Source organism: Somniosus microcephalus, chromosome 27, assembly GCF_052327205.1.
Source record: "Somniosus microcephalus isolate GS21.2 chromosome 27, FLI_Smic_1.0, whole genome shotgun sequence".
NCBI lineage: Eukaryota > Metazoa > Chordata > Chondrichthyes > Squaliformes > Somniosidae > Somniosus > Somniosus microcephalus.
In genome coordinates, this window is record NC_141013.1 from 43,398,874 (window position 1) to 43,424,800 (window position 25,927).

At 49.5% G+C, this 25,927-nt stretch overlaps 1 protein-coding gene across 3 annotated transcripts in view; it reads right to left on the reverse strand.

Annotated features, from left to right (window-relative positions):
- Window positions 1-14,383, reverse strand: part of fah (fumarylacetoacetate hydrolase (fumarylacetoacetase)) — a 61,453-nt gene extending 47,070 nt beyond the window's left edge. Inside the window, exons 1-2 of one of the 3 annotated variants that reach the window (XM_085968905.1) lie at window positions 14,267-14,383; window positions 8,483-8,593 (exon numbers count right to left, since the gene is read on the reverse strand). In XM_085968905.1, the coding sequence (XP_085825031.1) occupies window positions 8,483-8,593; window positions 14,267-14,347 (192 nt within the window). In that variant the 5' untranslated portion in view covers window positions 14,348-14,383. The remainder of the gene's footprint in view (window positions 1-8,482; window positions 8,594-14,266) is intronic. The other 2 variants (XM_085968903.1, XM_085968904.1) reach the window with 2 other exon arrangements.
- Window positions 14,384-25,927: the final 11,544 nt, after the last annotated feature.

Here is a 25,927-nt window from a genome sequence, read left to right on the forward strand (position 1 = left end):
AATGTGCTGGAGGAGTCTGTATCTCTTTTATAATTTAGGAATGAGATAAAAATAGTCCGAGTTTGTTGACTGAATTATTTAATGGATGCGGCAGCCTCAGAAAAAATATCACCTACAAAAGACACAAACACAAGAGTACAAGGCAGATCAGAAAATGCTGGTCAGTAGATCCCTGTGAACCTTCCTTACAACTCAGAACACTGCAACTGACTCAACTGTACAAAATGAAAACATGTGCCTCTACCTTTGGGGGGATCTTTCAATCGTGAGGTTAAATGATGAAACGATCGAGGACATCTTCCCCATGAGGTCTACCCTGGCTAAACACCGAGAGCTCCACGACAGTTTGAGGAGGAATGGGATTGCAGGTGGCATCAACTCCAGCACCAGGAAGGGAAGAGGTTCTGATGTAATATTAAACAGCACGCAGAGCTGAGCAAAGCACAGAGCTTCAGAGGAAGTTTGCAGGAAGATCCAAGGGAGCGGCCAGTGAGAGCCAGGCCAAAGACAAGGACTCAGAAGTCTGGGTAGACGCCAACAGCACTTCCAGTCACTGCCAGGCACGGGAGGAGAAGGTGTGATGGAGCTCTTTAAAATTATGATGGGGTTCGATAGGGTAGATGTAGAGAAGATGTTTCCACTTGTGGTGGAGGCCAAACCTAGGGGCCATAAATATAAGATAGTCACTAATAAATCCAATAGGGAATTCAGCAGAAACTTCTTTACCCAGAGAGTGGTGAGAATGTGGAACTCGCTACCACAGGGAGTGGTTGAGGCGAATAGTATCGATGCATTTAAGGGGAAGCTAGATAAACACAGGAGGGAGAAAGGAATAGAAGGATATGTTGATGGGGTTAGATGAAGAGCGACGGGAGGAGGCTCGTGTGGAGCATAAACACCGGCATAGACCAGTTGGGCTGATGGTCTGTTTCTGTGCTGTAGATTCTATGTAATTCTATGTAAGTTGGCAAAGAAAAATTATATTACAAGGATATGCTTCATTGTATAAATGGGACAGCAAATAATATGTCAATGGGAATCAGGGGGAAAACTCTCCACTGGCTGGAGTCATACCTGGCACAAAAAAGATGGTTATGGTTGTTGGAGGCCAATCATCTCAGCCCCAGGACATCGCTGCAGGAGTTCCTCAGGGCAGTGTGCTAGACCCAACCATCTTCAGCTGCTTCATCAATGACCTTCCCTCCATCATAGGGTCAGAAGTGAGATGTTCGCTGATGACTGCACTGTATTCAGTGCCATTTGCAACTCCTCAGATAATGAAGCAGTCTATGCCCGCATGCAGCAAGACCCGGACAACATTCAGGCTTGGGCTGGTAAGTGGTAAGTAACATTCGCGCCACAGAAGTGCAATTATGGATGGGCAATAAATATTGGACTTGCCAGCGACGCCCACATCTCATGAACGAATAAAAAAAAGGCTTCTTTATAGATATATAAAGTAGAAGGATGACTGCACTAAAGAGAGGCCTACACCAGAGGGAAAACAGTATTAACTAAAGACTAGATTCACCACTGCAGAAACCAAACAACTGAATCAACAAAGAGAACACCAAACTTTGAGCGCCAGTCTGTCTAAACATTCGGCTGAGAGCCAGAGCAGCAAAGAGATTGCAGATTCAGAGAAATTGTTCAAACAGAAGCAGGAACTAGCAGCTCTCCGGAAGAAAACTCATCAGAGAGAGGCTTGGATTAGAGGAAAAATACCATAAATTGAACCAAGAGATGAGAGCAGAGACACAGCAAAGAAAAGGAAAAGGAGTCTCTCCTCAGGGTTCGTTCCAAACATGTACATCAGAAACGTAGAAAGCTCAGACGTTCACTTTCAACTAAAGTTTGAGGTAGCCAAATCCTAAAGATGCTTAATTGGGTCTAAAGGTTTGGGCTATCTCTCCCTAAAGGAAAGGAACAACCCGAGAATGTTACCGTCCTCCAGATAGCACTTTTAATAAGTTTAGCTAGACTGTAACATCCCGGATATTATGAGGGTCCGGAGAACTCCTTCAGAATTCTGTAACTCTTCACCAAAGAGTGTACAGAAATTGAGTTCATGAGTTATTGATACAGAAGACTTGTGAGACAATTCTAAAAATATATAAATTTATTAAAAGAACCAACATGCAATTTACAGTTGGTGAATCAGTCAATTGCAACATTAACAGTTCTAAAAAGAGAAAAAATACTATATTATTAACAGAGAACCTTACTTTTAAATCTTAACTTCGTTACAGTATTACAGTTCTTAAAGTTTTCTATACAGGATACCCATCAATATCAAATACCTTTGATCCCAAGGTACAAAGAGTTGGAGACCACAGAGCTGCCTTTGTGGTCGAGAATCGCTTTGCCTGATTAAGGCAAGTCTGCTATCTCATTTGAAACTTCAATATTTATACCCTTTTTCAGTTGTATTTCCCTTAAAGTTTCTGCTGATCCAAGTTAATTATCCCTATTCATCTTTCTGCTGACCTCTGCAATTATTTACTGCTACATCAGCTTGTAATATTCCAGAATCTTGTCTTTCTCCAGGTGTGCTGGGTTCACCATATAAAATGGTGTGAAAGGCAGGTGTCCCTTATTTTATGTCATCTTTATGAGGGCAGATGTTCCTTATCTTATGTGCCATCTTTATGAAGTTTAAATTAAAACACCTTATCCAGGGTGGACCATTGTTTTTGTTCCCAAAGGTCAGCCTGTCGGAGCCACGCACCTTCTGTTTCAATAAGGTTATTTATTCAGGGTCAACAACTTGTCCTGTTTCAATAAAGCCAGAATTCTTTCATAAGATAGTGTATTTTTCTAAATAGGTTATACGGCTTATTCCTTTACAAGGCGATGGGGGCAGAAATTCCTCTGTAGCGCTTGGGTGTAAAGTATCCCTTGGACAGAGTCGGGCTCTTCCGCTATGGGCGGCGCTCCTCCTCACTCAATTTCGCTCTGTGCGCTCTGCCCAGATGATGCTTTCAGTCCAAGTGTTAACAGGGAAGATCTCCCTGCAGGCCCTTCCAGTCCCTCTCCCTGTTGTCCTGGTGTTTAGACCCAGTGTTGTGATTCTCTTCAATCTACTTGCTCAATGTTGCCTAACTTCCAGTTATTATTCTTTTGTTTTACATTGAAGCCCCGATTTTAACCCCCTGCACCCAACAAGGGCGGAGCCTGCGGCCGGGGATCTTGAAGTGCTCGCAGCGATCTACTCACCCGATCCTCACTGGCCTCGCACCACACCACAGGCGCATTCTGACCAGAAATTCAAAAGTTGGGGTCTGATGAAGTCACCCAGACCCCGGCTATAGTTTAACCCTCTGTGGCTGTGTTCGGTGCCCGGTACCAGCCTCGCCAGGAGCTCTGGGCACTAAGGAGCAGACGACCCAGAATTGGGCCGAAAAGGCAATCCTTTTTTAAAAAGGTTTCCTTGTGAGCCAGTAGGGACGGGAAGGGCTCCTCTGGGCCCCGCAAGGAAACCCGAGGGCCCTGGGGTTCCCTCCACTAACTGCAATCACCTGCCCCACCCCACCACCCAGCACTTTGCTGACTCCCAGAGACCGTACCAGCGGGCCCCAGTCATGGTCTACTGCCACACTTGCCCGACCCCTGCCCGTTGGCCTGACGTCATTGACGCCGGGTTCAATTGGGGGTTGGGCCTGATGTATTTAAATGAGGTCCGGGAGTTACAGCGGCACAACAGCCTGACGCTTGACCGCCCCCCCCCCACCAAACAACCCCCCCGGTCCCACACTCAACCCCCGGCCCCACACCCGACCCCCCGGGCCCTACACTCGACCCCCCGGGCCCCACACCTGGCCCCCCGGGCCCTACACTCGACCCCCGGCCCCACACTCAACCCCCGACCCCCGGGCCCACACTCGACCCCCCGGGCCCCACGCCCGACCCCCAGGCCCCACGCTCGACCCCCAGGCCCCACGCTCGACCCCCAGGCCCCACGCTCGACCCCCCGGGCCCCACGCTCGACCCCCAGGCCCCACGCTCGACCCCCAGGCCCCACGCTCGACCCCGGGCCCCACGCTCGACCCGCCGGGCCCCACGCTCGACCCCCCAGGCCCCACGCTCGACCCCCAGGCCCCACGCTCGACCCCCCGGGCCCCACGCTCGACCCCCCAGGCCCCACGCTCGACCCCCCAGGCCCCACGCTCGACCCCCCGGGCCCACCCTCGACCCCCGGGCCCACCCTCGACCCCCCGGGCCCCACGCTCGACCCCCCAGGCCCCACGCTCGACCCCCAGGCCCCACGCTCGACCCCCCGGGCCCCACGCTCGACCCCCCAGGCCCCACGCTCGACCCCCCAGGCCCCACGCTCGACCCCCGGGCCCACCCTCGACCCCCGGGCCCACCCTCGAACCCCGGGCCCCACGCTCGAACCCCCGGGCCCCACGCTCGACCCCCGGGCCCCACGCCCGACCCCCCGGGCCCCACGCCCGACCCCCCGGGCCCCACGCTCGACCCCCCGGGCCCACGCTCGACCCCCCGGGCCCACGCCCGACCCCCCAGGCCCCACGCTCGAACCCCCGGGCCCCACGCTCGACCCCCGGGCCCCACGCCCGACCCCCCGGGCCCCACGCCCGACCCCCCGGGCCCCACGCCCGACCCCCCGGGCCCCACGCTCGACCCCCGGGCCCCACGCCCGACCCCCCAGGCCCCACGCCCGACCCCCCGGGCCCCACGCTCGAACCCCCGGGCCCCACGCTCGAACCCCCGGGCCCCACGCCCGACCCCCCAGGCCCCACGCCCGACCCCCCGGGCCCCACGCCCGACCCCCCGGGCCCCACGCTCGAACCCCCGGGCCCCACGCCCGACCCCCCAGGCCCCACGCTCGACCCCCCGGGCCCCACGCCCGACCCCCCGGGCCCCACGCTCGACCCCCCGGGCCCCACGCCCGACCCCCGGGCCCCACGCTCGATCCCCGGGCCCCACGCTCGACCCCCCGGGCCCCACGCTCGACCCCCCGGGCCCCACGCTCGACCCCCCGGGCCCCACGCCCGACCCCCCGGGCCCCACGCTCGACCCCCGGGCCCACGCTCGACCCCCCGGGCCCACGCTCGACCCCCCGGGCCCCACGCTCGACCCCCGGGCCCACCCTCGACCCCCGGGCCCCACGCTCGAACCCCCGGGCCCCACGCTCGACCCCCGGGCCCCACGCCCGACCCCCCCGGGCCCCACGCCCGACCCCCCGGGCCCCACGCTCGACCCCCCGGGCCCCACGCCCGACCCCCGGGCCCCACGCCCGACCCCCCCCGGGCCCCACGCCCGACCCCCCCCGGGCCCCACGCCCGACCCCCACGCCCGACCCCCCCGGGCCCCATGCTCGACCCCCCGGGCCCCATGCTCGACCCCCCGGGCTCCACGCTCGACCCCCCGGGCCCCACGCTCGACCCCCGGGCCCACCCTCGACCCCCGGGCCCTACACTCGAACCCCCGGGCCCCACACCTGGCCCCCCGGGCCCTACACTCGACCCCCCGGGCCCTACACTCGACCCCCGGGCCCACACCCGACCCCCCCGGGGCCCACACCCGACCCCCCCGGGGCCCACACCCGACCCCCCCGGGCCCACACTCGACCCCCAACCCCCGGGCCCACACTCGACCCCCGGGCCCACACTCGACCCCCGGGCCCTACACTCGACCCCCCGGGCCCCACACCCGACCCCCCGGGCCCCACACCCGACCCCCCGGGCCCCACGATCGACCCCCGGCCCCACGCTCGACCCCCGGCACCACGCTCGACCCCCGGCCCCACGCTCGACCCCCAGGCCCCACGCTCGACCCCCGGCCCCACGCTCGACCCCCGGCCCCACGCCCGACCCCCCCCAGCCCCACGCTCGACCCCCCCGGCCCCATGCTCGACCCCCCCCCCGGCCCCATGCTCGACCCCCGGACCCACGCGTGACCCCCGGGCCCCACGCCCGACCCCCCGGGCCCCACGCCTGACCCCCGGGCCCCACACTGTTCGCAACCTTGGCCTCCTATTTGACCCTGAGCTGAGCTTCCGACTCCATATCATCTCCATCCTCACGACCGTAACATCGCCCGTCTCCGCCCCTGCCTCTGCTCATCTGCTGCTGAAACGCTCATCCATGCCATTGTTCACTCCAGACTCGACTATTCCAACTCTCTCCCGGCTGGCCTCCCATCTTCCACCCTCCGTAAATTTCAGCTCATCCAAAACTCTGCTGCCCGTGTCCTAACTCGCACTGAGTCCTGTTCAACTATCACCCCTGTGCTCTCTGACCTACATAGCCTCCCAGTCCGGCAACGCCTCGATTTTAAAATTGTCACCCTCGTGTTCAAATCCCTCCAAGTCCTCGCCCTCCCTATCTCTGTAACCTCCTCCAGCCCTAAATCCCTCTGAAATCTCTGAACTCCTCCAATTCTGGCCTCTTGCGCATTCCCAATTTCCTTCACTCCACCATTGGTGGCCGTGCCTTCAGCTGCCTGGGCCCCAAGCTCTGGAATTCCCTCCCTAAACCTCTCCGCCTCTCTCTCCCCTCCTTTAACGCTCCTTAAAACCTACCTCTTTGACCTAGGTTTTGGTCACTCGTCCAATATCTCTTTATGTGGCTCGGTGTCAAATTTTGTCTGATAACACTCTTGTGAAACACCTTGGGACGTTTTACTGAGTTAAAGGTGCTATATAAATGCAAGTTGTTGTTGGACTGATGGCTTCCTCCATGGAGGGCTTGGGCCTACATAAATATTCATTGCTGGTCCATGCTGACAATACTTTGGTGCCAACACTCTCTCAATGCAGATTGGTGCCAATGAATTCTCATCGTCGAGGGATGTAAGCAGATCGCCAGTCTCGACAAGCATTGAATGAGCATTGCCTGACCCCAGCAAGTCTCCAGCATTGAGCGTGTTCAGTGACTCCTGACTGAGTGTGGCTGAGATTCCTGGGTTACTGTGTTCAATTACCTCGCTCTGAATATTGCTGGAAGCAAAAGGCAGCCGTTTCTTGTGCTCGCCTGTCATGAGCCCAAGTAAAATGTGACAACTCGCAATAGCATGATCTGGCAACAAGTATTTCACGCAACAAATGTCGTGTCAGTGACTATGAATAGACATGAATTTTGCACCATATTGCAACATCTGGCAGATGCTGGTTTTGACCCCCTGACCAACTGTGTGGGCGATGAGTCACAGCTGGGTGGACGAGGCTCCATACCAGATCGTGTGACCTCGAACATTGAGCCCCATCACTGCTTACTTATTTCTCTCAAATCTTCTTTAACTTGTGATCATTTAAATAAATGATCATTTGCCAAATAATAATTCCCCATTTGTTAGTCTGTGTTGGTCCATACTAGGAAATGCTCTAAATGAATATCTGTCAAAGCCTTTCACACCTTCTAAGGTGTCAGCCATGGTTCAGGTGGGAGCATTCTCACCTCTGTAGGTTGTGGGTTCAAATCCCACTCCCGAGACTTGAGCACAAAATCCAGGCTGACACTCCAGTGCAGGACTGACAGAGCACTGCCCTGTCTTTCGGTTTAGACGTTAAACCGAGGCCCCGTCTACCCTCTCAAGTTGACGTAATGGATCCCATGTCACAATTCAAAGAAGAGCAGGGGAGTTCTCAAGCTGGGTGGGCGTGTGTGCTGTGAGGAGGATGCCAAGAAACTCCAGGATGATTTGGACAGGTTGGGTGATTGGGCAGAAGCATAGCAGATGCAATATAACGTGGATAAATGCGAGGTTATCCACTTTGGTGTCAAAAACAGGAAGGCAGATTATTATCTGAATGGCAATAGATTGGGAAAAGGGGAAGTGCAACGAGACCTGGGCTTCCTTGTGCACCAGTCGCTGAAAGTAAGCATGCAGGTGCAGCAGGCGGTTAAGAAGGCAAATGGTATGTTGGCCTTCATAGTGAGAGGGTTCGAGTACAGGAACAAGGATGTCTTGCTGCAGTTGTACAGGGCCTTGGTGAGACCACACCTTGAGTATTGTGTGCAGTTTTGGTCGCCTTATCTGAGGAAGAATGTTCTTGCCATGGAAGGAGTGCAGCGAAGATTCACCAGGCTGATACCTGGGATGGCAGGAATGACGTATGAGCAGAGATTGGGTCGATTGGGCTTGTACTTGCTGGAGTTTAGAAGAATGAGAGGGGATCTCATCGAAACTTATAACATTCTAACAGGACTGGACAGACTAGATGCAGGAAGGATGTTCCCGATGGTCGGGGAGTCCAGAACCAGGGGTCACAGCCTAAGGATAAGGGGTAAGCCATTTAGGACAGAGATGAGGAGGAATTTCTTCACTAGAAATTACTTATAGAAGCATAGAGTCATAGAATAGTACAGCACAGAAGGAGGCCGTTCGGCCCATCGAGTCTGTGCCAGAGCCTTTGAAGAGCAGTCCAGTTAGTCCCACTCTTTCCCCACAGAGAGAAAGCAGAAAGCCCAGTAGCGTTCAGTCCCACATGCAGCTAATTACAGCAACTGGTGCGTGTTACCTGGGTGAGTACATGTTGATGTTTGGAAAGAACCGAGCCAGTGAAGAGATGCTTAACAACGCTGAGGTCTAAGATCTGGTCTCCAATGGCAACACCGATTCTATGGGTAGGCTGGAGGAAAACAAAGGAAGCACAGATCAATCAAAATGGAACTAGGTAAGTATTTGAAAATGAAGTATGTAAAAATACAGAGAAAGGGCAGGAAGATGTGATTAGAGTAGACTGCTCCAGTTCAAGAGCTAGCCCTGGCACAGGCACAATGGGCCTAATGGCCTCTTCCTGTATTGTAATTTCTACCATTCTCTAATATTGGCATCTACCCGACAATGTGGAAAACATTCTCTCCCTCCACCACCGGCGCACCGTGGCTGCAGCGTGTACCATCTACAAGATGCACTGCAGCAACTCGCCAAGGCTTCCCCAACAGCACCTCTCAAACCGGCGACCTCTTCCACCTAGAAGGACAAGGGCAGCAGGCGCATGGGAACACCACCACCTGCAAGTTCCCCTCCAAATCACACACCATCCTGACTTGGAAATATATCGGCTGATCCTTCATCGTCGCTGGGTCAAAATCCTGGAACTCCCTCCCTAACAGCACTGTGGCAGCACCTTCACCACACGGACTGCAGCAGTTCAAGAAAACGGCTCATCACCACCTTCTCAAAGGCAATTAGGGATGGGCAATAAATGCTGGCCTTGCCAGCGACGCCCACATCCCATGAAAGAATAAATAAAAATTATACAAATTTCTGTGGTTGAGCATTTTACAATTTTGCTTGGAGGCCCTTCAGCCATCAGAACAAGGTTCATCCACAGTCCATGCTGAGTTACTCAGTAGCAGACACAGTGCTGGTACAGCCCACAATTAAATTAGAGGAAACAGAGTGAGCGACCCAGAGCACCTGATCAGAATCCAATGACCCCTGCTCGAAAGTGCACATTTGAAGGCCAAGTAAGGACAAGACGGGACAGGACTGGGCTAGACTGGACTGGGCTGGGCTACACTGGACTGGACTGGATGGGACTAAGCTGGGCTGGGCTGGACTGGACAGGACTAGGCTGAACTGAGCGGGCTGGCCTGGGCTGAGCTGGGCTGCAGTGTGTCACATGGTCAGATACCCTGCTACATTCATTAACCAGGTTTACACACAAAATTTGATGAGGTAGCAGATTGGCACTACCAGCTGTCAAACTGTGGCCGGCATCAGTGACGGCCTTAGGGGAGGGGCAATAAAAAGCTGGGCGGAGAGGAAGCACTTTAGCAGCTGCTTGAAGTCTCCTAAAAACCCCACAAATGGTCCTGTTCCACCCGATTGTGCTTTATCCATTGTGCAGGTCCCTGCAGTGCAAAGTACACTGTCATTGAGAATGCGGCACACTACAACTGTGCTTATGCACAGCTACAATTCAATTCATAATTATTAGCCTTAACAGGTACACAATGTAGATTTTCTGCTCAAGTTACGCCAGCTCCCTGGGGAGAATGTTTTTTTTTATTCATTCATGGGATCTGAGCATCGCTGGCAAGGCCGACATTTATTGCCCATCCCTAATTGCCCTTGAGAAGGTGGTGGTGAGCCACCTTCTTGAACCGCTGCAGTCCGTGTGGTGAAGGTGCTCCCACAGTGCTGTTAGGGAGAGAGTTCCAGGATTTTGACCCAGTGACGATGAAGGATCGGCGATATACTGCCAAGTCAGGATGGTGTGTGGCTTGGAGGGGAACTTGGAGGTGATGGTGTTCCCCTGCGCCTGCTGCCCTTGTCCTTCTAAGTGGTAGAGGTCACGGGTTTGGGAGGTGCTGCCGAAGGAGCCTTGGCGAGTTGCTGCAGTGCATCTTGTAGATGGTACACACTGCAGCCACGGTGCGCCGGTGGTGGAGGGAGTGAATGTTTAAGGTGGCAGATAGGATGCCAATCAAGTGGGCTGCTTTGTCCTGGATTGTGTCAAGTTTCTTAAAATAGAAAAATAGGAGCAGGAGTCGGCCATTCAGCCCTTCGAGCCTGCTCCACCATTCAATATGATCATGGCTGATCCTCTAACTTGATACCATATTCCCGCTCTCTCCCCATACCCCTTGATGCCTTTTGATGTCTTTCCTGAGTGTTGTTGCAGCTGCACTCACCCAGGCAATGGGAGAGTATTCCATCACACTCCTTACTTGTGCCTTGTAGGTGGTGGAAAGGCTTTGGGGAGTCAGGAGGTGAGTCACTCCCCACAGAATACCTAGCCTCTGACCTGCTCTTGTAGCCACAGCATTTTTGTGGCTCTGTTCATTTAAGGTTCTGGTCAATGGTGAACTCCAGGATGTAGATGGTGGAGGATTTGACGATGGTAATGCCATTGAATGTCAAGGGGAGCTGATCAGACTTTCTCTTGTTGGAGATGGTCATGGCCTGACACTTGTGTGGCGTGAATGTTACTTGCCACTTATCAGCCCAAGCCCAAATGTTGTCCAGGTCTTGCTGCATGCAGGCACGGACTGCTTCATTATCTGAGGAGCTGCAAATGGAACTGGACACTGCAATCATCAGCGAACATCCCCACTTCTGACTTTATGTTGGAGGGAAGGTCTTTGATGAAGCAGCTGAAGATGGTTGGGCCTAGGACTCTGCCCTGAGGGACTCCTACAGCGATGTCCTGGGGCTGTGATGATTGGCCCCCCACAACCACAACCATCTTCCTTTGTGCTAGGTATGACTCCAGCCAGTGGAGAGTTTTCCTCTGATTCCCATTGACTTCAGTTTTACTAGGGCTCCTTGATGCCACACTCAGTCAAATGCTGCCTTGATGTCAAGGGCAGTCACTCTCACCTCACCTCTGGAATTCAGCTCTTTTGTCCATGTTTGGACCAAGGCTGTAATGATATCTGGAGCAGAGTGGTCCTGGCAGAACCCAAACTGAGCATCAGTGAGCAGGTTATTGGTGAGTAAGTGGCACTTGATAGCACTGTCGAAAACACCTTCCATCACTTTGCTGGTCATTGAGAGTAGACTGATGGGGTGGTAATTTGCTGGATTGTATTTGTCCTGGCATTTGTGGACAGGACATACCTGGGCAATTTTTCACTTTGTCGGGTAGATGCCTGTGTTGTAGCTGTACTGGAACAGCTTGGCTAGTGGTGTGGCTAGGTCTGGAGCACAAGTCTTCAGCACTTCAGCCGGGATGTTGTTGGGGCCCATAGCCTTTGCTTTATCCAGAGCGCTCAACCATTTCTTGATATCACGTCGAGTGAATCGAATTGGCTAAAGACGATGTGATGGTGGGGACCTCAGGGGGGGGGGGCACGAGTGGCTCATCCACTCGGCACTTCTGGCTGAAGATGGTTGCAAACGCTTCAGCCTTGTCTTTTACACTCGTGTGTTGGGCTCCGTCATCATTGAGGATGGGGATATTCATGGAGCCTCCTCCTCCCATTAGTTGTGTAATTGTCCACCACCATTCATGACTGGATGTGGCAGGACTGCAGAGCTTTGATCTGATCTGTTGATTGTGGGGTCGCTTAGCCCTGTCTATAGCATGCTGCTTCTGCTTTTTAGCATGCATGTAGTCCTGTGTTGTTGCTTCCCCAGGTTGGCACCTCATTTTTAGGTATGCCTAGTGCTGCTCCTGGCATGCTCTTCAACACTCCTTATTGAACCAGGGTTGGTTCCCTGGCTTGATGGTAATGGTAGAGTGAGGGATATGCCGGGCCATGAGGTTACAGATTGTGGTGGAATACAATTCTGCTGCTGCTGATGGCCCACAGCGCCTCATGGATGCCCAGTTTTGAGCTGCTAGATCGGTTCTGAATCTATCCTATTTAGCACGGTGGTAGTGCCACACAACGCGATGGAGGGTGTCGTCAGTGTGAAGACGGGTCTTTGTCTCCACAATCACTGCTACCAATACTATCATGGACAGATGCATCTGCGACAGGTAGTCATCTAATTCTTCCTGCTTGATTTACCAGATCTCTTTTTCATGCCTGTACTGGAAAACATAAAGAGATTCTTCACAAGAGACATGTCTGCCACTTGTGGTGCTGTGGGTGAGAGGGCACTGGTGGGTGGGCATCAAGCACCTTTCAGGTAGCCTAATCTACCTGGCATCCCTCTCCTTCTAAACAGTTCAGATAAGGGAGAAGCACCAATCCCATCTCAAATGAGACCGTGCCAAACATCACAATCTCGCTCCAGAACCCAGACTAACCATGAACAATGCCAGAGAGATCACTCACTGTGTTTTTAATTATAAACAAATTAAACAAAAATGAACAATTTCCAGCATTAGATCCTTAGGAGTGCCACTTCCTTCACCTAAGAGATTGAACGGTTTAGCAGTTACATTCTCTGCCTCTGTTCGATCTATTTCGGGTGCTTGGCTGTAAATCATTAACATATTTTCTGCAGTATCCTTTATTTCCAACAATTTTAGAGACCCTGTTGGCTTCTCTAACAATGATTGCTGATGATGTGTACCTCCTGATGCAATCCAAGGCCATGGTGACTCAACTGATACAAGTCTGTGGAGAGCAATGCAGCGCTGGCAGACCCAAGTTATACCGCCAGCTCCACAACGCTCTCTGTCTATGGAAACTGAAGTTCTGTACTTAGCGTGCAAGTGGATTCACTTGATCCATACAATGGGAATCTTGCTTTAAATTAAATTTCAATTACTTTAAATAGTCCCTCCAGATTACATTGCTAAAAGTTTCTGACAACGTGCTTCTGGTACTGATTGTGGGTATGAAAAGGACAGCCTTGCAAAATCTCTGGCAAATCGATAATGTTGCTCTTGCACTTTCAGCAGCCAATATCCTGCAACTAGATTTACTTCCACCTTCTAAAATTAATCACTACAGACGCCCGCGATGTCTCTTCACTCCATGTAAATTATTATAAAATGGACAATGTTAATCAGCAGATATGTATCTTTGTGCCTGAGTGCATGCCCGCCCTCTCCACACCACACAGCCTCACCCTGGCTCAGCCCTCTCTGTGCCACTCCCAGATGAGGCCAGTTGGGCGGCACTGGTAGGGAATCTGAAGAACAGAATCTCTGGCGAGACAGGCCCAGGGGTAGCACCCTCGCCTAGGCCGACACTCTCGGAGGTGTCGTCTTTCGGATGAGACGTTAAACCGAGGCCCCGTCTGCTGTCTCAGGTGGACGTACAAGATTCCACGGCACCACTTCAAAGAAGAGCAGGGGCGTTCTCCCTGGTCGCCGGGCCAATATTCATCCTTCAACCAACATCACTTTAAAAAGCAGATTATCATTTATCTCACTGCTGTTTCTGGGGCCTTGCTGGGACCAATTAGATGGGTGCCCTACATTACAACAGTGACATTACCACACTGGCAGAAATATTTCACTTTGGGAGGCACTGAGAATGTGAAAGGCACTATATAAATGCAAGTGCTGATGCTCAATAGTTGGTGGGTACCATGAACATTATACAGGGAGCTGTACATTAGAAAAGGCACTTTTAAAATAAATTGTTTCCAAACAAAAGCAAACTGGTCAGGAGGGGGGAAAAAGCACCTACTGTATCGACACCCGGGGATGGGGTTCTTCCCCCATCTGGGGATTTTCATGTTGCAATTTTACGGAGAAGAGTTTGTGAAAACAATTGCTGTGTCTCCAGGGCTGCTCTGGGTGTGAAAGTTCCCTTCACAGCCCAGGCGCTGAAGTTTTGTCAATTTCAGTCACGCTGATTTCCACCCTGATTGAAACTGACATCTCTCCGCCTCACGTTCGCTGCCCCGGTGAATCGCCCCCGAAATACCCGTTCGATTCACTCACGTTGTTGGCGGTGGAAAACACACCGAAAGGAAGGTTCTGGATGGGGAAATCCGAGCGCTCTGCTACTTTCAGGAAGGACATGCTTGGAGTTGAGAAACAGACCGAGTGACTGCGGTTCGCTTCCTTGTTAACCTTTAACAGCTACCAGAGCCAATGTGAGTGCCTGTGTGGCTGCAACGCCCAGTGGAGGAGCTGGCCAGACTCTCTCTCTATGATAGCAAAATACTGCAGATGCTGGAAATCCGAAATAACAACAGAAAATGCTGGAAAAACTCAGCAGGCCAGGCAACATCCGTGGAGAGAGAAATAGAGTCAACGTTTCAGGTCGAAACCCTTCGTCAGGACCCTTTGTCTTGACTTCTCTCTCCACAGATGCTGCCTGGCCTGCTGAGTTTTTCCAGCATTTTCTGTTGTTATTTCAGACTCTCTGTTCAGTGTGTTTGATCTGTGCCGCCTTTAATAATTAGTCAGGTTGAAAAGATACAAGCCTGGAAATTGGTCTGGGGCCGTGGCGGAAACTGGGCGGCATCGGCAGCGTCTGATGTTCAGTTCCATGGAGTCAATGGAATTCAATATCCGGCGCTGCTTATAACGGATGGCCGATCCAATACTGCCCGGTTTGCGCCAAGGCCCGAGACTAATTTCTAGGCCCCAGAGTGCAACCAGGTTAAATGGCACTAGAACTCTTCACCAGACTCGAAGCGCGGAATTATATTTTTTCTTAATATTCTACTTCTGATACGATAGGATGTAAACATTTTAGGGGTGAGATTCTTTTCGATTATTCTGATGTGTGACATGTGCAGCATACTTAACATTTACCATAGTTACATCGAGTCTACAGCCCAGAAACAGGCCATTCGGCCCAACTGGTCTATGCTGGTGTTTATGCGCCACATGAGCCTCCTCCCACCCCTCTTCCCCTAACCCCATCAACATATCCTTCTATTCCTTTCTCCCTCCTGTGTTTATCCAGCTTCCCCTTAAATGTATCTATACTATTCACCTCAACCACTCCCTGTGGTAGCGAGTTCCACATTCTCACCACTCTCTGGGTAAAGAAGTTTCTCCTCAATTCCCTATTGGATTTATCAGTGACTGTCTTATATTGATGGCCCCAAGTTCTGGTCTCCCCCACAAGTGGAAACAACTGCTCTACGTTTACCCTATCGAACCCTTTCATCATCTTAAAGACCTCAGGTCACTCCTCAGTCTTTTCTTTTCTAGAGAAAAGAGCCCCAGCCTGTTCAATCTTTTCTGATAGGTAGAACCTCTCAGTTCTGGTATCATCCTTGTTGATCTTTTCTGCACCTTCTCCAGTGCCTGTATATCATTTTTTATAATATGGAGACCAGAGCCCAGAATTTTGAAATTGTGTTTCCAATTCCTGAGTCCAAACAGTACTCCATGTGTGGTCTAACCAAGGCTCTACACAAGTTTAACATAACTTCTCTGCTTTTCAATTCTATCCATGTAGAAATGAACCTCAATGCTTTGTTTGCTTTTTTTATGGCCTTATTAATCTGTGTCGCTACTTCTAGTGATTTGTGCATCTGGACCCCATTTTGACATTTATCTTCCAAGGAGCCTGTGGCCTCCTTATTCTTCCTACCAAAATGTACTACCTCAAACTTATTTATATTGAAGTTCATTTGACAATTACACACCCATTCTGCAAGTTTATTAATGTCTTCCTGTATTCTGTCGCAGTCCTCCTCAGTATTAACTACACCTCCCAATTTGGTGTCATCCTCAAATTTTGAAATTGTGCTTCCAACTCCTGAGTCCAAATTGTTTATGTAAATGGTGAACTACGGTGGCCCCAGCACCGATCCCCGTGGAACACCACTTCCCACCTTCCACCAGTCTGAGTAACTACCCTCAACCCCAACTCTATTTTCTGTTTTGTAGCCAGTTAGTTATCCATTCTGCGACTTCTCCCCTGACTCCACATGCTCTGACCTTAGTCACGAGTCTACCTTATCGAAGGCCTTTTGAAAATCCAAATATATTACATCCCAGTGCATTACCCTTGTATAGTAATCTGGGATGTTATGATTAAGGTTATCCACCAGGTGGTGCTGTAGCCAATGCTCTGCTAAGGTCAGAGGTTTGCTTCCTGTTAAGGTCAGAGGTTTGCTTCCTGTCAGGGTCAGCAAAGGTGAAATGCCAGGATGCAGGCATGATGTTTGTTACTCTGTTTGTTAATAAAGTACTCATGCTAATTCTATGATATCGCCTCTTCGAGTCCTTGTCTCACTACATGGATTTATCACATTTGGTGACGAGGTAACTAAAGGACCCTGAATAAAGAAGAAAAGTCTGCCAGGATGTTTAAACAACAAAATTACGAGCTACGGTTAGCTACCAGCTGGAAGAGAGCATGGCTGCCACGGTAGGAATGGTTTCCACTTTTGATAGTCAAGCACAAACCTGGGAGGAATACTGTGAAGTGTTGGGTTATTTTTTCAAAGCAAATGAAATAAATGATGCCGGCAAAAGGAGAGCCATTCTGCTTAGTTCAGTGGGAAGCCAAACCTACAGTTTGATGAAGAATCTGCTCAGTCCTGAAAAGCCTGGAGACAAATCATTTGTTGAATTAGTGGCTAAAAGAACATTTCAACCCTAAGCCTAGTGAGATTGTACAGCAGTTCAAGTTTAACTCAAAGAACAGGAAAGAGGAAGAGAGCGTAATGGACTATGTAGCGGTGTTGCATAAATTAGCACAAGATTGCAATTATGGGAACAACCTGAAGGAAATGCTGCGAGATAGGCTAGTTTGAGGAATTATGGATGACCGAATGCAGCGTCGATTATTATCCAAGACTGGGCTTACTTATGAAAAAGCATTGAAACTTGCTCAAGCCATAGAGACAGTGAACCGAGATGTAAAAGAAATACAGGGTTCAGACAGGGCTAATGCTACGCAAGTTGCAGGTCAGGTTGTTGTGCACAAGTTGAACATGCGTCAGAAACCACAATGTGAGCATCTGAAGGCATGTTATAGATGCAAGGGCGATCACCTGGTGAGTGAATGCCGGTTTCTGGAGGAAAAGTGCTACAAGTGTGGGAAACAAGGACACATAAAACGAGCTTGCAAGGCAAAATCACCTGTGGAGGAATCCAAACCAAAAGGGGGAAGACAGCAATACCAAGGGAGAGAAGTGAAAAAACATGGAGCACACCACATCAGTGGGGAAGCTGAGGAAGAAGAGGACATGTTCATAATGTATAGCATGTTAGAGAACATTCCAAAAGTGGCTCCTATCACATTGCAACTGACAGTAAATGACTCTAAGGTGAACTTTGAAGTGGATACAGGGTGCAGCGTGACCATAATGAACAAGGCAGAGTACTCAAAATTGTGGAACCGTGCAAAAGTTCCAGAGTTAAAGCCTTGCTCCCTGCATCTTAAAACATATACAGGTGAATGAGTAGCGACATTAGGTACAGCTAATGTAACTGTGCAACACAGGGACACAGTGGAACAGCTACCTGTAGTTATAGTATCAGGTACCGGACCAAACCTGTTAGGTCGGGGCTGGATAAAATAACTTAAATTAGACTGAGGAGCAGTACATCAAATAGATGCGGGCAACCAGTTGACTTTGCAAGAAGTGTTGAGTGAACATGAGAATGTGTTCAAGGATGAACTTGGCACATTTAATGGCCCCCCAGCTAAGATTTATGTAGACAAGGAGGCACCGCCAAGGTTTTTTAAACAACGACCTGTGCCTTATGCCATGAAGCCAAAGGTAAAGGCTGAGCTTGACCGTCTATTGAGAGAGAACATACTGGAGCCAGTGAAATGTTCGGAATGGGCAGCTCCCATAGTACCTGTTTTAAAACCGGACAATTCGGTAAGACTCTGTGGAGACTATAAATTGACAGTCAATTGGGTGTCCAAACTAGAGCATTATCCGATTCCCAAAACAGAGGATCTCTTTGCAAACCTGGCTGGAGGAAAGAAATTCACAAAGTTGGATATGAGTCATGCCTACTTGCAGATTACACTGGATGACGAATCAAAGAAGTATGTCACCATAAATACACAGAAGGGCTTGTTTACATATAACCGCTTACCGTTTGGTGTCTCATCTAGCCCAGCTATCTTCCAGAGGACAATCGAAGGTGTACTGCAAGGGATTCCACATGTTTCCATCTATCTGGATGACATTTTGGTGATGGGAAGAACCGACCAGGAGCATTTGAGCACTCTGAGAGAGGTACTATAAAGATTGGACAGGGCAGTGTTCTGGCTCAAGAGGAGTAAGTGCACTTTCCTGGGGAATGAGGCAGTGTTCCTGGGACACAGAGTGGACGCCACCGGGCTCCATCCACTCAAGGAGAAGGTACAAGCACTGAAGGATGCCCCTGCTCCTACAAATGTGGCTGAGTTAAAAGCTTACTGAACTATTATAACAGGTTTTTACCAAACTTGTCAACTGTGTTAGCACCTCTTCACAAACTACTGCGCAAGGAGACACAGTGGCAGTGGGGAGAGGAGCAGGGGGTTTCATTTGAACAGTCCAAGAAACTGATGCTGTCGTCGGATGTGCTGGTTCACTACAATGCAGAGAAAGACATCATTCTCTTTTGTGATGCTTCAGCTTACGGGGTGGGGGCAGTTCTTTCACACTGCATGGAAGATGGAACTGAAAGACCAATAGGGTTTATGTACCGAACTCTAACTATTCCCAGTTAGACAAAGAGGGGTTAGCAGTAATGTTTGGGTTACAGAGGTTCCACAAGTACATATATGGCAGGAAGTTCACCATATGCACCGATCATAACCCTCTTCTCTCTCTTTTCAATGAAATGAAAGCAGTTCCACAGATGGTGTCACCCTGGATCCAGAGGTGGGCAGTGACGTTGAGGGCATATGAGTATGTCATCGTCTACAAGGTGGGCAAGTACCATGGGAACGCAGATGCCTTGAGCCGTCTTCCACTGCCAGGCACACCTATCTGTGCAGCTCCAGAGGACAGAGTTTTGATGTTGGAGGACACTGACACGGCACTTGTGACTGCAGAGCAAGTAAGAACATGGACAGGTAAAGGTCCAGTCCTGTCTAGAGTTCGAGAATATGTGGTGAGGGGATGGCCACAGCATCCGGAAGGGGCTGACTTCACATCCTACAGTGTCAGGAAAACAGAGCTGAGTGTGCAGGATGGTTGCGTGTTGTGGGGAGCACAAGTGATTATTTCACAGCCAGAATGACAGTCTATCCTAGAGCAACTACATCAGTGTCATCCTGGGGTCTCGCGTATGAAAGCCTTGGCTAGGAGTTACTTGTGGTGGCCAAAGCTAGATGAGGAGATAGAAAATCTAGTCAAGACATGCAGCACTTGTCAAGAACACCGGAAGGCACCAGCAGCAGCTCCTCTCCACCCCTGGGAGTGGCCGGATAAACCATGGAGAAGATTGCAATAGATTGGGAGAAGGGGAAGTGCAAAGAGACCTGGGTGTTCTTGTACACCAGTCGCTGAAGGTAAGCATGCAGGTGCAGCAGGCGGTTAAGAAGGCAAATGGTATGTTGGCCTTCGTAGCAAGAGGGTTCGAGTACAAGAACAAGGATGTCTTGCTGCAGTTGTACAGGGCCTTGGTGAGACCGCACCTTGAGGATTGTGTGCAGTTTTGGTCACCTTACCTGAGGAAGGATGTTCTTGCCATGGAAGGAGTGCAGCGAAGATTCACCAGGCTGATACCTGGGATGGCAGGAATGACGTATGAGGAGAGATTGTGTCGATTGGGCTTATACTCACTGGAGTTTAGAAGATTGAGAGGGGATCTCATCGAAACCTATAAAATTCTGTCAGGCCTGGACAGACTAGATGCAGGAAGGATGTTTCTGATGGCCAGGGAGTCCAGAACCAGGGGTCATAGTCTAAGGATAAGGGGTAAGCCATTTAGGACTGAAATGAGGAGGAATTTCTTCACCCAGAGAGTGGTGAACCTGTGGAATTCTCTGCCACAGAGGGCAGTGGAGGCCAGTTCATTAAGTATATTCAAGAAAGAGTTGGATATATTTCTTAAGGCTAAAGGGATCAAGGGATATGGGGAGAAGGCAGGGACCGGGTACTGAATTTGGATGATCAGCCATGATCGCATTGAATGGCAGAGCAGGCTCGAAGGGCCGAATGGCCTACTCCTGCTCCTATCTTCTATGTTTCTATTATGCAGGTCCATTCATGGGGAAGATGTTCCTCATAATCATTGATGCACATTCCAAATGGATGGATGTTTATCCTGTAAATTCTGCTTCCGCCACTACTACTATAGACTGCCTGCCTCGGAACTTCAGTAATCAAGGGCTACCGGAGATCGTGGTGAGTGACAATGCCACTTGTTTTGTGAGTACAGAGACAAAAGAGTTCTTGAGAAAAAATGGCATAGAGCAGGTGACCTCGGCTCCATATCATCCGTCCTCAAATGGACTTGCGGAGAGAGCCGTACAAACATTTAAGGAGATGATGAAAAAAAGTGCAGAAGGGAGTTTAGCAGCCAAAGTGTCACGGGTTCTGTTCAGCTACAGAATAACACCTCAATCCACCACAGGACTCTCTCCTGCTGAGATGTTATTAGGTCGTAGACTACGCTCCACTCTTGACCTTGTCCACCCAGACCTAAAAAGGAAAATGGAAAACAGACAAAACAAACAAAAAGAGAACCATGACAAAAGAACAAAGAGCCGAAGTTTTGGAGAAGGAGATGCGGTCCTTACCAGGAATTTCAGTTATGGACCAACGTGGATTCCTGGCTTCATAGACTCAATGACAGGTCCAGTATCATACAAGGTCATGTTGGGAGATGGTAGGGTAGTACGCAGACATGTAGATCAGATACTTCCCAGACAAGGGGAAATTGAAATGAAGGTTCCAGATGCAATGACTGAAGACAGGGTTGCCCCCAGTTATCCAAGTGCATCTGTGGTGCCACCACCAGGGACAGAGACAATTCCACAGGAACCTATTCGTCAAGAGGAAACCATCGTTGCAGAGTCAGATACTCTGAGCACTGCTCAGGAGCAGCTGGTGGCTTCACCACAAACAAGCAGGGACTTTACTGTTAGACGTTCACAAAGGCCTCGCAAACCACCAGAGAGATTGATACTGAACTGTTAGATTCGTCAAGTATGGAACATGATGAATGGAGACTCCTTATGTGACCCTCAGGAATGGTTGTTTGTTAAGAAATTCATACTGAAATCTTAAGGGGGGAGGGATATAGTAATCTGGGATGTTATGATTAAGGTTATCCACCAGGTGGTGCTGTAGCCAATGCTGTGCTAAGGTCAGAGGTTTGCTTCCTGTTAAGGTCAGAGGTTTGCTTCCTGTCAAGGTCAGCAAAGGTGAAATGCCAGGATGCAGGCATGATGTTTGTTACTCTGTTTGTTAATAAAGTACTCGTGCTAATTCTACGATATCGCCTCTTCGAGTCCTTGTCTCACTACATGGATTTATCACACCTTGTCTACCCTTTCTGTTACTTCTTCAAGGAATTCAATAAGGTTGCCGGTCAAGTTGCTGTTTGCCTGATAAAGCACACTTTCTCCACGTAGGGATCAAAGCCCAGATAATTTAAGCATAGACTGGCAAGAGCCTAGGTGGAGAGGTTCTAGTGTGTGCTGAGATTAACTGGGTAAAACCGCACAGTTTACTAGCACAGAGCTTCCGACTGGTCATCATCCAACAAGGACCACCCTGTCCATTGGAGCATTGACTTGCAAGGTTATCTGAAGAGGAGAGGGGAGAATCCAATACCTCAGTGACCATCCAGGTCCATCAATCATTGACAGTACCCTGGAATACTACAGGCTCAGGTATCTGATTACCAACTCTTCCATAGGATTGACTTTGTTCCAATCATCGTGACATCTTGGAGCCAATTGATGATGCTGCTTACCTCACCGCCTCTGTTCCCAAGGAGAATAGACACAAGTTGGTTCTTAGACAAGTGCTAGTTGGAGCCATCATTAGTTGGGCAGCAGGCACCAGGAGTTCTTCCTGAGTGGCATGTGGAGTACCACATCTCCCCATAAACTGAGTACATTGCCACCATCCCCCTGACAAAATCATGGGCACACATTGTGCCCTATCAAAATGATAGGTCCACTAGTTGGCTTCATCTGAAACTGGTTGCTTCTCTGCAAGCCAGTCATGGCAAACATAGAAACATAGAAGATAGGAGCAGGAGTCGGCCATTCGGCCCCTCGAGCCTGCTCTGCCATTCAATGAGATCATGGCTGATCATCCAAACTCAGAACCCTGTCCCTGCCTTCTCCCCATGTCCCTTGATCCCTTTAGACTCCTTCTTGAATATATTTAATGAATTGGCCTCAACTGCCTTTTGTGGTAGAGAATTCCACAGGATCACCACTCTCTGGGTGAAGAAATTCCTCCTCATCTCTGTCCTAAATGGCTTACCCCTTATCCTTAGACTGTGACCCCTGGTTCTGGACTCCCTGGCCATCGGGAACATCCTTCCTGCATCTAGTCTGTCTAGTCCTGTTAGAATTTTAAAAGTTGCAATGAGATCCCCTCTCATTCTTCTAAACTCCAGCGAGTATAAGCCCAATCGACCCAATCTCTCCTCATACGTCATTCCTGCCATCCCAGGTATCAGTCTGGTGAATCTTCGCTGCACTCCCTCCATGGCAAGAACATCCTTCCTCAGATAAGGCGACCAAAACTGCACACAATACTCAAAGTGTGGTCTCACCAAGGCCCTGTACAACTGCAGCAAGACATCCTTCTTCCTGTACTCGAACCCTCTCGCTACGAAGGCCAACATACCATTTGCCTTCTTAACCGCCTGCTGCACCTGCATGCTTACCTTCAGCGACTGGTGCACAAGGACACCCAGGTCTCGTTGTACTTCCCCTTCTCCCAATCTATTGCCGTTCAGATAATAATCTGCCTTCCTGTTTTTGCCACCAAAGTGGATAACCTTGCATTTATCCACATTATACTGCATCTGCCATGCATCTGCCCAATCACCCAACCTGTCCAAATCATCCTGGAGTTTCTCGGCATCCTCCTCACTGCACACACGCCCACCCAGCTTTGTGTCATCTGCAAACTTGGAGATATTACATCTCGTTCCCTCATCTAGATCATTAATATATATTGTGAATAGCTGGGGTCCTAGGACCGATCCCTGCAGTACCCCACTAGTCACTGCCTGCCACTCGGAAAAAGAGCCATTTATTCCAACTCTTTGCTTCCTTTCTGCCAATGAGTTCTCTATCCAAGTCAGTACCTTGCCCCCAATCCCATGTGCCTTAACTTTACACGCTAATCTCTTATGCGGGACCTTATTGAAAGCCTTCTGAAAGTCCAAATACACCACATCCACTGGTTCTCCCTTATCTATTTTACCAGTTACATCCTCAAAAAAAGATTAGTCAAGCACGATTTACCTTTTGTAAATCCATGTTGACTTTGTCCGATCCTGTCACTGTTTTCCAAGTGCTCTGCTATTACATCTTTTATAATGGAATCTTGAATTTTCCCCACTTCTGATGTCAGGCCTATCGGTCTATAATTCCCCGTTTTCTCTCTACCACCTTTTTTGAATAGTGGGGTAACATTAGCTACCCTCCAATCCATGGGAACTGTTCCAGAGTCTATAGAATTTTGGAAGATGACCAGCAATGCATCTACTATTTCTAGGGCCACTTCCTTGAGTGCCCTAGGATGTAGATTATCAGGCCCTGGGGATTTATCGGCCTTCAATCCCATCAATTTCCCTAACACCATTTCCCTACAAATACTGATTTCTTTCAGTTCCTCCCTCTCATTAGACCCTATGTTCCCCGACATCTCTGGGAGGTTATTTGTGTCCTCCTTTGTGAAGACAGAACCAAAGTATGTATTTAATTGGTCTGCCATTTCTTTGTTCCCCATTATAAATTCCCCTGATTCTGACTGCAAGGGACCTACGCTTGACTTCAACAATCTTTTTCTCTTCACATATCTATAGAAGCTTTTACAGTCAGTTTTTATGTTCCCTGCAAGCTTACGCTCATACTCCATTTCCCCCCTCTTAATTAATCCCTTTGTCCTCCTTTGTTGAATCCTAAACTGCATCCAATCCTCAGGTTTGCTGCTTTTTCTGGCCAATTTATATGTCCTCTCCTTGGATCTTATGCTTTCCCTAATTTCCCTTGTTAGCCACAGTTGATTCACCTTTTTTGTTTTATTTTTATGTCAAACAGGGATGAACAAATTCTGTAGTTCATCCATGCGATCTTTAAATGTTTTCCATTGCCTATCCATATCAACCCTTTGAGCAACATTCCCCAATTAATCCTATCCAACTCGTGCCTTATACCATCGTAGTTTCCTTTATTTAAGTTCAGGACCCTAGTCTCTGAGTCAAATACTTCACTCTCCATCTTAATGAAGAATTCTATCATATTATGATCACTATGCCCCAAGGGGCCTCGCACAACAAGATTGTTAATTATTCCTTTCTCATTACATAATACCCAGCCTAAGATGGCCTGATCTCTAGTTGGTTTCTTGACATATTGGTCCAGGAAACCATCCCGTATACACTCCAGGAATTCCTCCTCCACAGTATTGTTACTAATTTGGTTAGCCCAATCTATATGTAGATTAAAGTCACCCATGATAACTGCTGTGCCCTTATTGCACGCATCTCTAATTTCCCGTTTAATGCTATCCCCAACCTCCGCATTACTGTTTGGGGGTCTGTATACAACTCCCACTAACGTTTTCTGTCCCTTGGTATTTCTCAGCTCTACCCATACAGATTCCACATCATCAGAGCTAATATCCTTCCTTACAATTGTGTTAATCTCCTCTTTAACCAACAATGCTACCCCACCTCCTTTTCCTTTTTGCCTGTCCTTCCTGAATATTGAATACCCCTGGTTGTTGAGTTCCCAGCCCTGGTCACCCTGGAGCCATGTTTCCGTAATCCCAATCATATCATATCTGTTTACATCTATTTGCACAGCTAATTCATCCACCTTATTACGAATGCTCCTCGCATTGCCTTCAGGCTTGTTTTTTTAACAGTCTTAGGCCTTTTAGAATTATTATTTACTGTGGTCATGTTTGATTTAAACCCTTGATTACTCTGACTGCCACTTTTGCTTTTCTCCTTCCTGTCTTTTGCTTCTATCCTTGTTTCCCTTTCCTCTGTCTCCCTGCACAGGTTCCCAGAGGTGCAAACAACAGGCTTGGATTATTCACACACTTCCAGCAGCTTTTATTCCAAGCCTCAATTTCTTCATTTGAGAGAAATGAGCCTGCAGCATAGTGGAAGGACCTTACCAAACTAGCCCACAACATACCAGTCAAGCTGATGTTTCAGAGATTGAAGCCCAGTGCCACGTGGGAGGCTTGCTCATGGCCACGGCTTAGCCTAAGTAGTCATTTAAGGGTTTTTGACAGAGATGTACCTGGTCATGTAAGATTATCAGGGATTAGTTGTTTATAATACTTACTTTACTATCTTATAATCATCCATAATAGATCTCTAATCATGTGTAAAGATTAAATGTAGAAGTTTGTAATCATCAACTGCATGCAATGATAACCTGAATTATGTATAAAATGTAACCCTTTTTCTTTGGCAAGCCTAGCCAGGAGGTTGATTGACAGTTGATTCTTTTATAAACTATTCGGT